Source organism: Empidonax traillii, unplaced genomic scaffold (genome assembly GCF_003031625.1).
Source record: "Empidonax traillii isolate 1590-97213 ecotype Southwest subspecies unplaced genomic scaffold, ASM303162v1 scaffold40:size2234952, whole genome shotgun sequence".
NCBI classification, from domain to species: domain Eukaryota; kingdom Metazoa; phylum Chordata; class Aves; order Passeriformes; family Tyrannidae; genus Empidonax; species Empidonax traillii.
Genome location: NW_020955233.1, coordinates 1634768 through 1648200, shown reverse-complemented (window position 1 = coordinate 1648200; position 13433 = coordinate 1634768). Strand labels below are relative to the sequence as shown.

The 13433-nt window shown below is 44.7% G+C and overlaps 1 protein-coding gene across 3 annotated transcripts in view; it reads left to right on the top strand.

The window, feature by feature from the left end:
• STAG1 (stromal antigen 1) overlaps positions 1-13433 on the top strand; it is a 148899-nt gene that overhangs the window by 96927 nt on the left and 38539 nt on the right. For all 3 annotated transcript variants that reach the window (XM_027878329.1, XM_027878328.1, XM_027878330.1), the window contains exons 10-13: positions 1388-1511; positions 6114-6212; positions 10826-10905; positions 13155-13262. In XM_027878329.1, coding sequence (XP_027734130.1) covers positions 1388-1511; positions 6114-6212; positions 10826-10905; positions 13155-13262 — 411 coding nt within the window. The remainder of the gene's footprint in view (positions 1-1387; positions 1512-6113; positions 6213-10825; positions 10906-13154; positions 13263-13433) is intronic.

Sequence of the window (13433 nt, the reverse complement as noted above, 5' to 3'; positions counted from 1 at the left end):
TGGCAGAGCAGCTCCGGGGGCTGTACTGGGCAGCTGCTGAAGTCAGTGCGTGTCAGTGGGCAGAGAGGGCTGGCAGTGGTTGGGGGCATTCCTCAGCGAATGCCTGCTTTGTGCTGTTCCATTATGGAGTGATCATGGCTTTGTTACACTGCTTTGGCTGTGTGAACTTGTGTCTTGACCTTTGAGTGTATTTTATCTATAATTTGTAAAATTGAAGACTTTAGGAAAAATACATTTTCTCTTATTTTGCAATTATTCTCTTGCTTGAAGCTTGGAATTTCTCTCTTTCCTTCCTGTAAATTAAATTTCATTTTGGGGCTCTGTTGGCCTGTTTTAGAATTAAATTGTTGTTTATTACTTTTCCAAAAAGATTTTTTAAATACAAATACAGAGCAAGAATCTCAATTACAAGCAAGTCCAGTGTTTGTTAAGCACCAGACATTCCCTCCTTCTGTGCAGCGGCTCTTTCTGCTCCTCCTTTATTGCAGCTGAAGTTTGGGCTGTGAAGCAGTGCCAGCTGGAGTGGCACAAGTGCTTTCTCACAGTAGCAGATGTCTCAGAGCCGAGATGAGTGAAGGGCCAGATGGCCCCAGTCCCTTTCCTGTTGTTGAGCCGTCGCTCCCGATTAGTGGCTGTGCCTTGCTCCATGTCAGGCAGGCACAGGGTGCCAATCACATGGAAATCCTGTCCATCCCTCAGCTCTCTGGTGATCTCTCCAGACACTTTCCTGCTGCCCCTCCTCAGGGAGCAGCTGCTGAGTCTGCCTGAGATGTGTCCCTGCCTCTCCCATCACTGCCCACAGTCAGAATGGAGGAGAAAAGCAGGAAAACCAGAGGAAACCAATGTTGAAGTGCAAACATTCCCTTGGGGGTTGGAGTAGGGGCTTTCATGTGGGACATGAAACGAGATCTCTTTATGTACCAAATTGCATTCTGCTCCTCTGGCAGGTGCCTTTGGTTAAACCAAAGAACTTTTCCCACTTTACAATGGTTCTGCACCTCGAGCTGGACACAGTGAGGGCTGCAAAGCAAATGTCAGAGACATGGTTTCAGAAATGATTGTCCAGGGAAGGTTTGTGGCTTGGATCATAGTTCTCTTTGAAAAGAGAGAGGTAAAAGATGGAGTAATAGACTGTGACGCAAACTAGGGTGAGAACTGTGTTACATAGGGGAAATATCAGAACATAAAAATGCTGAAATTATTAGATCAGTGAGTTCAGGGACAAAGGAACAGAAAATCAGTCAGATGGCAGTGGGAACAGTGGCAGGTCCTACCTAGTGAGGCTCATCAAAAGTAAAAGCAAGGTATTACAGATAGGGCAAGGGGAATGAGAAGTAAATGGTCTGTACTCTGGTTAATACTTGTTCTGTCCTTTCTTCCTCGGTAGTGATGCTATTGCTGAGATTAGAGCTGTCTGTATTGAAGAAATTGGAGTCTGGATGAAGATGTACAGTGATGCCTTCTTGAATGATAGTTATTTAAAATATGTTGGCTGGACACTACACGACAGGGTAAGTATTGTGCATTCCTGCCCTTGTGTTACCTGTGTTACTGCCCAGGCCATGCTTAGTGTATCATGCTTGGTTTATGAAGAGATTGTTCTATTTTCTAACCTATCTCAGGGTATGTGCTTGCATTGGGATGCAGCACTCCCAGGCTGCCTTGGTTCCTCTGCTGGTGGTGTTCTCAGGCTCTGGTGGAACACGTTGGTAGATCCATTTCCATGATGCCTTTCTTCTGATTACAAGGGAAAGAGAAGCCTCCTCAGGCCACCCCTGAGAATCTCTGTGACTGAAGCAGGATGGAACAAAGATTTCCATGTGTCTTCCATTTACATTGCCCGAAGGTTAGGGGCCAGAACATCTCTGGATCCCCAACAGACACCACTGGCTCCACAACCAGTGGAGTTCTCATCAATTCACTTTCCCTTGAAGAATCTTTTCAAGGTTCCTTGTGGCTTTTTCCTCAAAAACTTGTTGAAACACCAGGTGGAAGCAAAAGGATTTGTGTCCTGAGGGGCTTTTCTTTGTCAGCACAGCTCTGAGTGCTGGTGGCACCCACAGCACACTCTGTGGGGTGGTAGCAGCTCTGAGTCCCACCCAGTCCTGCAGCAGGAGTAGCCCCTTCTGAATGCTGGTGGAGCAGGGCTCTGCACTCTGACTGTGGGGTTGTGCTCCCACTCCCACCAAACCTCTAGAAACACTTGTTTTAGTCTGTACTCTTTGCTAACTTTATCCAGGGAAAACAAAGGAGACCTACCTGTGCTGTTGAAATGCTCACTAAATTCCAGCATCCTGATTCAGTTTATTCTCTTCTTCTAGAAGCACTGGTGGAAGAAATTAAAAGTTTTCAAGTTCATTCTGATGACTTACATAACTGATATCTAACAGCTGATTCTTTAAAAAGATGATTTTGCAGTAACTTCAAACATCATATTAACATAGAGGATATGACTCAATCACTCATTTGCTGAATCAGAATATCCTGGGTTGAAAGGGACCCCCAAGGATTCTCAAGTCCAGCTGAAGTCTGAACAAGATCAGTTAGAAAGGCTTTCACAAATGACAGAAGTTGGCTGCTGCTGGTTCTTGTGGCTACAGCTGTCAGGGATCTGCATTCTGCCTTGATTTGGATGAGCAATTTCCTTGTTAAAAGGAGGTACTCTCTGTGCTCCAGACACTGGACATGTGATTTCTTCCTCTCTAAACGTGGAGTTCTCAAACTTTTTCTTTCCAAGCTTTCCCCAAACTTTGACATTAGATGTCATTGTACAGAAGTTGAGCAGGAGGAAGATCCTGCTCAGTGCTGCACTGGACCATGAGCGGTGTGGAGTCCAGAGACACAACCCCGTGTGCCAGGAAAGCTTGGGCATGGGAGCACAGCCATCCCAGGGCATGGAGGGGCAGAGCTGCTGCTCCAGCTGTGCCCCCTTGGTAACACTGTGTGCCTCACTGGTGCCATGCCCCACGAGAGAGATAAATCAGTGGAGAGGGCAGCTCAGGGGGGAGGATTAGCATTTTAGATGTGCTGGAGGGCTTCATTTTTTACTGGGACTTTTGATTTAAAGTAAATTCTCCCTTGAATAATTGCACTGCATCTCTGGGATAACATTCTAAACCTTGCAGAACATTTGTACAAAGTAGGACTTGCAGAATGTGGTCAGGGTTGCAGTTAGCAGCTGCAGTCTGTGAAGTCCATCCATCTCTCCCATCACTCCTTTAACCATGTGTGAAATGCAGCCATTCCTCACGGCCCTGCCTCTGCCTGGTGTCAGCTTCCCACACCCTGATCTGTCACATCCACACATTTCTCATGTCATGTCCAATACTTTCTCACATCCTCTTCAGTTAGTTTAACCTCAGGCCAGGGTCTAGTCATCTGCCTGCAGCCTTGGCATATGTTTATACCTCAGCTTTTTAAAAATTGTCATGTTCCTTCATACCAGAGAAATTTTAAATTATGGTGTTACGGGAAAAAAATGGCCCATCTGGACCAGGCACAGAAGAAATCTGTCAGGCTGCTCTCCTGCCTCTGCTCTGGAGTATTTGTCAGAGCAGAAGTGCCTTGGGGTTTTAAGTCTTTAAATGACTAGTTAATCTGTTTAATGTGAGGGTATGTGTGATAGGTGATATTTATATTGCTGCAGTGTATATTTGATGTATAGAGTGAGACAGATTGGAGGTACAGTGGGAAGAGTGAGGCAGGTGAGCCACACGTCAAAGGATGAAGAGGGAGAGAATGAAGAGAAAGAGACATTTGGGGAGGCACAGAAAGGAGGATGGAGGTGCAGTGGAAAGAATAGACTGGAAAAAGATGGAATAAGGACCGATTAAAAATGCAAACCATCCAGAAGTACAAGATCCCTTAACAGCTTGGTTTTCATTGGCACTGCCTGAAAAACTTCCCAGCTGGTATCCAAGTTCCTTGATTTTGCTTTGCTTTGATCAGGAGATAATTTTTGCTATGACTGGTATTTCAAATACTGCAAAATGAAGGCTGAGGCAATAGCCATAAGGTGTTGCATTTCACATGAGCAGAAGTCACCCCAAAATGATCACCTTCTCTGGAAGCTGGTGCTACAAAAAGGAGAGGGGACATTCCTGAGCAGTTTCATACTCTACTCCAGAAGACATTCAGATGAAACCACAGAGAACACACAGTTTTACACCTCTTTGTAGTAGCTCCAGTGTAGTCTCCCAGAGGTAGGAGACAAGTTTAGTTCTCTAATTTGGGAAATCCTTAGATTTGGTATGTTAATTCTGTCTCTTTCCCAGATTTCAGACAGATGTCTATAGGGCTTTTTGTTTTTCATAGATTCTCATCTGAATGTGGGTTTCAAGGTCTGCCTTTTAAGCTTTTTTTTCATTCCCATGTATCTGGAAGCATAAATTAAATTTTTATCAATTATAATATAATTGCCTTTAAAAAAACTCTTTAAAAAAAAGTGTTAAATCAGACTCTTCAGTCTTAATTTTCTCCTGCCTCACTGATGCGTGGAACTGTTTTGAAACCATAATTGTGTCTCTAGATACCAAGACAGTCCTGGTTCTTAAACCAATTCCTAACACATCCAAAAATACCTTTTCCTTCTTTGCATTCCTCTGCTTTGCTGATGGTCTATTCCTGTGGAAAGGCTGAACCCGGGCTCCTCTGAAGCACATGTTCCTCTTGTGTTTCCCCTCCTAATTCATTCATTCATTCATTCATTTATTAAGTTCATCTCTTAGTTTACTAAGTCTCTTGCTGTCTTTCTTGTCCCTCCTGCTGGCCTAAGTTTCTTAGGAATCCTAACTCAGCATTCCCACCCACGTCCTTCCTCTCTAGAAGGTGTTTGGGGGTTCATGCTCCTGTTCCTTGGATGATTCTCACAGTTACCAACCACCTTGTTGTGTCTGGCCTGGTGCCAGTTTGTGGCACGTGGCTGCTCCTCTGTTCTGGACTGAGTGTATCCACCTTCACTCCTGCCTTGCTTTGCTCCTTGGCCAGGTCGTTGCAGTTTAGGCTTCCCGGGGTGTTCCTGTCCCTGATCTCCACTGGCTTCATTTTAAATCCTTCCTAGCAGGATATAAACTGATGTGCAGGGGCTCTCCTTGCTCCGAAGAGGTGGATTCCATCCTTGACCAGTAGTTTAAAAACCAGAGCTTTGGGCTATCAGAGAGAGTCCTCCTCCTCTTACTGTCCTGCCAGGAAGGGCAGTCATTTTTCAGGGGGTGACTCTGTGTCTCCTTGTTCTTCTCTCAGCCAGAGGGATGGGGTGTGACTCCACCTTTCTCTCCTCCCCCCCTGCTCCTGACCCTCTGGGGCTCAGTAAGCTGGGGCCATGAGAGGCTCTGTGCCCTTGTGGAACTGGATCATATCCATATAGAACTTCTCTTCAAGGAATTTCTTTTCTGTACCTTGAAAGGTCTTAATGATAGATCCTTTTGAACATGACTTTCATCCCATTGACTTTCTCTGCAGTGGTAGTCAAAAAGATCCCAGGAAGAGAGCACGAGTGCTCAGAGACTCCTCATGGATGTAAAGAGATCACTTCTCAGGAACAATAGTTGTCATGGAAGTTCTGAAAATCCAACTTCTGTGCTTCTTTTATCTTCTATTTCCATTTTTTAAATAGGTGTGAAGAAGGAAAAAAATTTTAACAAACTTAAAAATAAGGACTTTAATCTTCTGGTTTTATGTCAGTCTCTGAATGTTCTTTTAGTTTTTAGCTTGAGTATTTTTAAAATACAGACCTGCTTATAGAACAGACAAATTCAGAAATGAAGCCCTTTGGGTATGGAGCTTTATTTATGAAGTTCAGTAATTAGTTTTAGCTCTTTGTGTTTGCTCGCTGCTTTCTTTGTCTTCTCGTGGAGTTACTGGAAAGGGAAGCAATACCAGACATGCAGGTGAAGGCACATTAAATTCTCTCTGTATGCAGATAGGGAGGAAGTGGAGCATTGTAGGCAGCTGCACGTGGTTCTTGGGTTTAGCTGAATTGCAGATTGGCTTTGGTCATCCATTTGCATAAAATTTTAAATATATGTTAAACAAATTGCAGGATGATGTTCTTTAATATTCATGTGCATTTGATGAGGGTATTCTGTCAGCTAATCTTGCTCTGTTCTGTTTAGCAAGGTGAAGTGAGGTTGAAGTGTTTGAAAGCTCTTCAGAGTCTGTATACCAACAGAGAGTTGTTTCCCAAACTGGAGCTGTTCACTAATAGATTCAAGGTAAGAGGAAATACAATTTTTGGAAGGAGTACAGAAAGTAAAAGTATTCTCATCCTGTTGTGGTCTTTGAGTCACGTCTGTTAAATGCAAAAATAAACTCCTTTGTGGCAAGGCTTGTACCTGCACCAGCAAAACTGTATTACTGAGTGCTGAGATGAAGCCAAATCCATTTTACAGTGTTTATCCTGGGAGGTTTGTCAGACTTGGCCAAGATGATTATTTATCTGCTTGTATTATTGATAGCTTATATGTTGTCATTAATCAATCTGCCTGTACTTACTTAAATTTAGATTTATTGAATTTTAAGGACATGTACTTGTACAATCTAAAATATATCTGAAAGTAATGGCCTATAAGAAAAGATTGGTTGTTCCACAGCTTTTTAGCTCACTATGTGGTGGTGTTTGAAGGGAGACACTTGGAACTGCATCCCAGTCCTCCAAACAGTGAAGTCCCTTTTGCTGCAGAAGTGGAGTTTACACTGTGCTTCCTGACCTCCCCCTGAGCACAACTGTCCTGTTCAGGAGAGCAGTGCTGGAGGAATAGCTCTTTTGGCTTCATATCTGTCTGAGACTGTTGCTGTTAATTCCCTTTGTGGCACATCTGCTTCATTTCCCCAGTGGGGTGTCTGGAGAGCTGCGTGTGGCAGTGCTGCCCTTGCTGCTCTGGGATGCCTGGGGAGCTCTCAGGCACTGTCACCACATCAGCTGGCACCTCTCACATTGCCTGGCTGTTCTGGAGAGCACAGAGCTGTGGGAAAGGCTGCCCCCCGAGGAAAGACTCGTTTATTTTGCTCTAAATCATGATTATAATGCTGATGATAAATTCTGATTAGAAAAGAAGCATAGATTTAAATACTCATAAATACAAGACTTAAACCTCTCCCAGTAGATTTTACGCTGCTTCCCTGGTTTTGTCTGTCAGTGCAGTGTCTGCCAGCTCCTCCAGTCTGATCTAGAAAGCACAAAGCATAGAAAACTTTCCATCTTCCATGGATGGAAATAAAATGGATGGAAAAAATAATTTGTAACATTATAAATTTATAAAATCTATTAAAAATAATTTATAAAAACAGTAATTGGCCTTTTACCACATTCACTTGAGATGGAGAAAAAAAGATACTTAACCTGCAGTAAAGTCTGAATATTAAGGAAGGCTTTTTGTCCAAAATGATAGTTATTTAATAGAGCAGACTCTTTATTAAAAATCTCTGTCATTTAGGATTGTTAAGGGCAGATTAAATAAATAGGAATGAACTAGGTACAGTTGGCTTTAAAGTAGGAGAGATAACTGGATCATTTTGTGAGATCAGCTGAGGGCCTGTATTTCTCTGATTTGGAAAGTCAGTTCCTGGGACTGTTGCAGTAAAGACCAAGTTTCCTCTCACAGATGAGTCCCTGGCAAACAGGTTCAGACCTCAGCCTGTTTCTCCAATGCCTCTGTAAGTCTGGTTTGCTTTATCATCTCAGGACAACCAGAAAAATGGGCCCTCCAGCTTTCCTGTTCTCTCTGTGCAGATTTAGATTTGTTTATATTTGCTCCTTCTGTAATTCCATTGATTTTGAAATAGGCCACAAAAGCTCTCATGGTCTCTGTATCTGTTTCTCTTGATGAGACAATGTGCTGGATGTTTCTCCTGCAGCCCCCCGTAAATGGTGAGCTGCCCTGAGGCTGAACCCATCCCATCCACCAGCAAAGCTTTTCAAGAGACTGGAGGCACTGGGAGCAGTAGTTACCCAGTAATGTACCCCAGGAAACTGGGGGGACGTGAAAACTCCACATACATCCTTCTGGCTGTTCCCAGTGCAGACAGGTTTCCTAGAGGAGAGTGGGTGCACTGCTGCTGGGTTTGAGATGGCACAGGGAACTTTCACTGCTGTCAGAAGAGTCAGACGGAGGGGAGCTCTGGCTGGAATCCTCACTGTCCCACTGGAGCTGCTTTTACTGCACAAGTCTGTCTCATTCTGAAATAAGTAAAAGAAAAGGTGAGCCTGGAGAACAGCACAGTTTAACACAGTTTAACACAGTGACTGCTCAGTTCCCAGCCACATCAAGAGAACAAAAGCTGCCCTGGGATTTACAGCTATGCTGACAGGGATGTGGCCTTTGGCACCAGGAGGGAGCAAAGTCTCGAATTAATGCTTTTTGAGGCTGTGATACATCAGTTAAATGTCTTGCCATCACAAACTCTACCACCACCTCTTTGGAAAATAATTGACCTAAATGCCATTTACAGTTCCATGGCTGCTTATTTATATTTCCTCATCAGAATTAAATCGACCTGCACACTTGAGCTGCTGTTCAGCTCAATACACTCAAACTGTCAAGAGAAGTCTCTCTACAGTCTTCTGGCTCTTTAAAGAATAAATTAATTTGACCCAGAGTGCCTTGTGCTGGGGTGTTAATATTTCATCACCTTCCAGATAGCTGTGTCAAGGATCTGCTCGTGTCACTTTGCCAAAGGAAAGCTGTAGGTGATATGCTGGAAAATAAGGTTTATGCATCAACAAAAATGTTGACCATCAAAGAGGAGACTTGTTTTCCATCAAGAAATCCTTTCTGATGCAGACATTAACTGAGGCCATCAGTGCCAAAGGCAAGACACCAGGAGATTTAGGTGCAGCCCCTGAATTCCTGTCCCTCATCCCTGGCCCTGTGCAGGACAGTGCTGTCTCCATGGCCTGAGAGGCAGCAAGAGCAAATCTGTGTTTGCTCTTCAGTCTGCCTTGTTCACAGCCTAATACGGGGTGGAAAACTGATCATCATAGGCACTGAAAATTAATATTTCAAGTCCTAAATACAGGCCTGTGCCTGCTGAACAGCTGTACTTGGTACAGGGAATCTCTGCAAAGGCAGATGGAGCAGCTGGACTTGGCAACCTCCTAAAGCATAGAGGTTACACCTGCAGAGGCATTCGGTGTGCTGGTCTCTCTGAGGAGGCTCTTGGTGCCTGGCTGGTGGTACCAAGGCAGAAAACAAGAAATGACACTTCCACACTGTTTATTTTAAGCCTGATGTTTGTGGGGAAAATTGAAAGAATGGTCTTTTTCGGTAAGAAAACGTTGTCCCATCAATTGGTTTCAGAGTGCCCAAGGACTCAGAGTCAGCTCCTCCTGCTCTGCAGGCAGCAGAGAAGATCCCCTCCCTCCCAGGCTTTTTTCAGGGATGTAAAAGGAGTTTTATACCTGTGTGCTTACTCCTTTGCATGGAGTTGTTTCCCTCCCTGTGGTATCCTGGAGTGTAAGATACACTTTGAAGGAGTACATAGAATTCCACTGAAACATGTGAGACCAGTATCTCTGGCTGCTCTTTTTCTTGATGTTGTGTTGGTTGCTGTTCCTTGGCCAACACCATAGGAAAAATTAGGCATCAATATTTTGTCTTGTTCATACACAGGATTTCCTGTTTGGAAAGTTGTTTTACTGTATCTCTTCACAGACTTCTCACAGTCTCTAAAAGTGTCAGGATAAAAGTTAAATGTGCCAAATTCCCCAGGATCCTACTGTGGCTGATAGGGGCCCATTCAGTCACAGTTACAAGAAGTGTCTCTGCAGCGCTGGTGGTGTTGGGAGGTGACACTTGGGACAACCACGGTGCATTCTTCACATACCAATCCAGAATTTCAGTCCCCTTTGGCCTTTAAATGCCTGGAATAGTATAGAAAAGGGGTGAAAACCTTTCAATTGTCCTGATTTGTTCTGGTGATTTTCACTGTTACTGCCTTACCCTTCCCTTGTTTCTCTACCAGTCCCTGACTTCTATTTTTTCCCATCCCAAAATGTCACGTAGTACCTAGGCCTTCCTAAAGCAAGTTAAGCCAGAGAAGTCAAGTTTTATTTGGCCCAATTTCTTTTCATTAACTTGATCAGTCAAGCAAAGAGCATCAAGACATCCTGAAATGTTTATGGCTGGATAGAAATTCTCCCCAGATAGGGAGGACAACATACACTAATCACAGCTATTTTTGTGCCAGTAAGCAAACTGAAACTAGGCAGAAAGAAACCCTTAGGAGACTTCTCATAATGCCAGGGCCCTTGAAGTTCTAAAATCATTAGATGGGACTGCAAAGTGCTGTGCTTGTCTCCACTGGGAAGAGTGCAGGAAAATACAAAATCAAACCGTGGAATTTCCTACTTCCCTGAGGAAGATTTGTAGTGTAGTTCTTGAGCTCAGCTTCAAACCTTAGGATGTAGCCTGGTGTGAAGGCCAGCACTTTATAGGCAGTTTGCAATGTGAGTGTTCAGTTGTGATTTTCTTCCCAGGATTTCCAGATATGCAGCATTCCTTGCTCTGAAATGCTTTGGTTTCAGGGGAATGGAGTGGAGCGATTTCTGTGCTGTTGTCCAACCCAAGGACATTCATTTTCAGGGCAGACCTGTCCAGCTATCCCAGCCCAGAGTGCTTCCACTGCAGAGTGCCCTCCTCAGCTGCTGTCCCTGCAGCTGTCCCTGCCTGCTCTGTGGGCACAGAGCTGGACTCTGTACATGGGATGGGCTCCTCTGGCAGTGTCCAGCTGAAACACCTTTCCCCCCAGAGTGACTATTTGTAGACTGGAGTTCTCCTCTGGTAACTGCTTGTTAGTGTTGTGTTCCTGACGTGACATTCCTTTCCAGGACCGCATTGTGTCCATGACCCTGGACAAGGAGTACGACGTGGCTGTGGAAGCCATCCGATTAGTGACGCTCATCCTGCAGTGAGTACTGCTCCAAACCCCCTGTTCCCCTGGGAATCACCTGGGCCAGCAACATCTCACTGACTGATTGCTTTGCTTGTGTGTTGAAGGGCATTTCTTACCTTACACTTGGTATGAAGTCGAACTGCACACATGGTAATTGGGACAGGAAATAAGAGATTCTGTCTTGTGGAAACACAGTAGGCAAAGGATGAAGATGTTTTGCTGTGTTGAGCTGTACCTGCTGAGGGCTTTTATGGCTTTTGCCAGGGGCAGAATGACTGTCCTCCCCAAAGCAAGTGTCTGTGGGTCCTGCTTGCTAAAGTAACTCAGTGAAGATGCAGCATGGGGAGATTTGGGGGTTCCCTGGCACAGCTGGAAAGAGAGGACCCAGAAGGTGACTTCCAGGCCTTCACTGTCCCTTGCAGGGCTGCAGTGGCATCCCTGAGCACAGATCCAGCCCTAAAGCCCCTTCCCCATGTGACTGACCCAGCCTGTCCCCCCAGGCTCGTGATGTGCTGCTGGAGGGGCCCTGCCCATCTTTTGGGATTATCCACTAGAGGAGATCTGTTTGATAAACAGTTTTGCTTCATACTTTGTCCCCTGTAGCTCTGCTTTGAAGAATGTTTTTGGACATGCAGAATTTGGATGAAAGATTACAATAGCTTTTCCTCTCAATGAAGAGCTCTGGGCTTCTTTTTCTTGTTTATGAGTCACTCTGCTTTACAGAGGTTTGACTTGTAATATTAGGAAAAAATGAAGTCTTGCATTTAAGGAAATACAACAAATATGATCAAAAATGAGATGTAGAGCGCTCCTATCTCGTACATTATTAGCAACATTTGGGAACACAGTTGTAAGATTCAAGGACAAAAATGACCCAGTCTACCTTTTTTTGTCCCCTGGTTGCATGATAAAAGCACAGCTAATTGCATTTAGCACCAGAAGGGTCTGGGTCACACTGGTGAGCACAGGGCAATATTCTGACAGGCAGGTAACTCCAAAAAGGTGTCTGGAGCAATCCTGGTGGACAGTGACCAATTAAACTCATCTGTAGTGTGAGGCCAAAGGATGTGGAGTCCTGCTAAGGAAAAGTTTCTGATGAATGCTGAGAGAACGAGGATGGAAGCAACACTCCCGATGGTGACAGTGCTTGATGTTTTTATGTCACTGATAGAATACAATTGTTCACAGCATTTCTCAAGAATGCTGCTGTAAAATGGGAGTTTTTCTGAGTTTCAGAAAACTCACACAAAATCTGCCTGGAGCTTAGAAGCTGCAGAAGCCCCAACTGAGTCTTTTACCCAAGACAAAGGTAAAAGGCGGCCTGTTCTTGTCAATAAATAATTACAGAAAATAAACTCTTCATCCTCTTTCATGAAGCACAGCAGGGCATGATCACATGTAGCTCCTGGGTGTTGAAAGGGAAGTCTGCCTACACTCAGACAATGAGCAGTGTACAAGGGAGGGCAGTTTATTGTGTCAGCACTATTGGAGCTCCAGCTGCCTCCCCGTTCAGCCCTGAGGTGGCTGTGTGTTGGTTTTTGGGGATGCTCAGTGCCAGGTCTCTGACCCCACATTGTGATGTAACCTGGTGCCCATATCCAGAGCGTTTCTGTGCCTTCTCCCATTGCTGAGACAGTTTATCCACCTGACCTGGCCCTTTCAGCAGCTGGAATTGGGAATATTCCTTCCTACCTCCCAGGCCACCTCCTGTCCCGCAGCAGGAGCGTGCAGAGTGTGCCATGGAAAGGTTAGCTCCTGGGCATGGAGCAGACCAGGAGGCTGAAGCAGGTTGTCCCTTGGATGTGGCACCTGGGGATGTGGATTGGTGGTGAACATGGTGGTGCTGGGTTAATGTTTGGACTGATGAGCTTAGAGGTTTTTCCCAACGTAAATGTTTCAGTGATTCCAGGTTTTTAATTTACTAATGTTTGATGAGTGTTTGGCATCTTCAGTATTTATGGTTAGTGTGATGGTCTAAGGAATGAACAGGGTAGGATTTGGAAGCAGTGATTGTGATTTTTCCATAGTATTATTTTATCTCTATATTGCTACAACTGGAAGATGGAAATCAGACCAACTTTTAGTGTTGCAGGCCCTTTAAATACCCCTGTGTTTGAAACTTGAACCAGAGATCCTTGAGGTCTGTGTTCAGCCAGGATTTAGGATTTTGTGGGGAGGAAGTCAGTCTGTCCAGGGTGAGCTGTGGGAGGGGAGGGGAGTGAAACGTCTGCAGAGGTTCAGGTGTCACTCTCTGGCTCTTGCAGTGGGAGTGAGGAGGCTCTGTCCAACGAGGACTGTGAGAACGTCTATCACCTCGTGTACTCAGCACACCGGCCCGTGGCAGTGGCAGCTGGAGAGTTCCTGCACAAAAAGTAAGTTCCACTTGCCCTGCAATAACACCAGGTCTGTGAATGCTTCCTAGACAGGTGAGATCAAAAGGCAAAGGAGCAATAGAGTGAAATATCCCAATTTAGCAAATCAGGGATTTAATTTAAACCAGAGATTTACTCTCTTGTCTAAAGTCAAGACCTAAAGACTTAAAG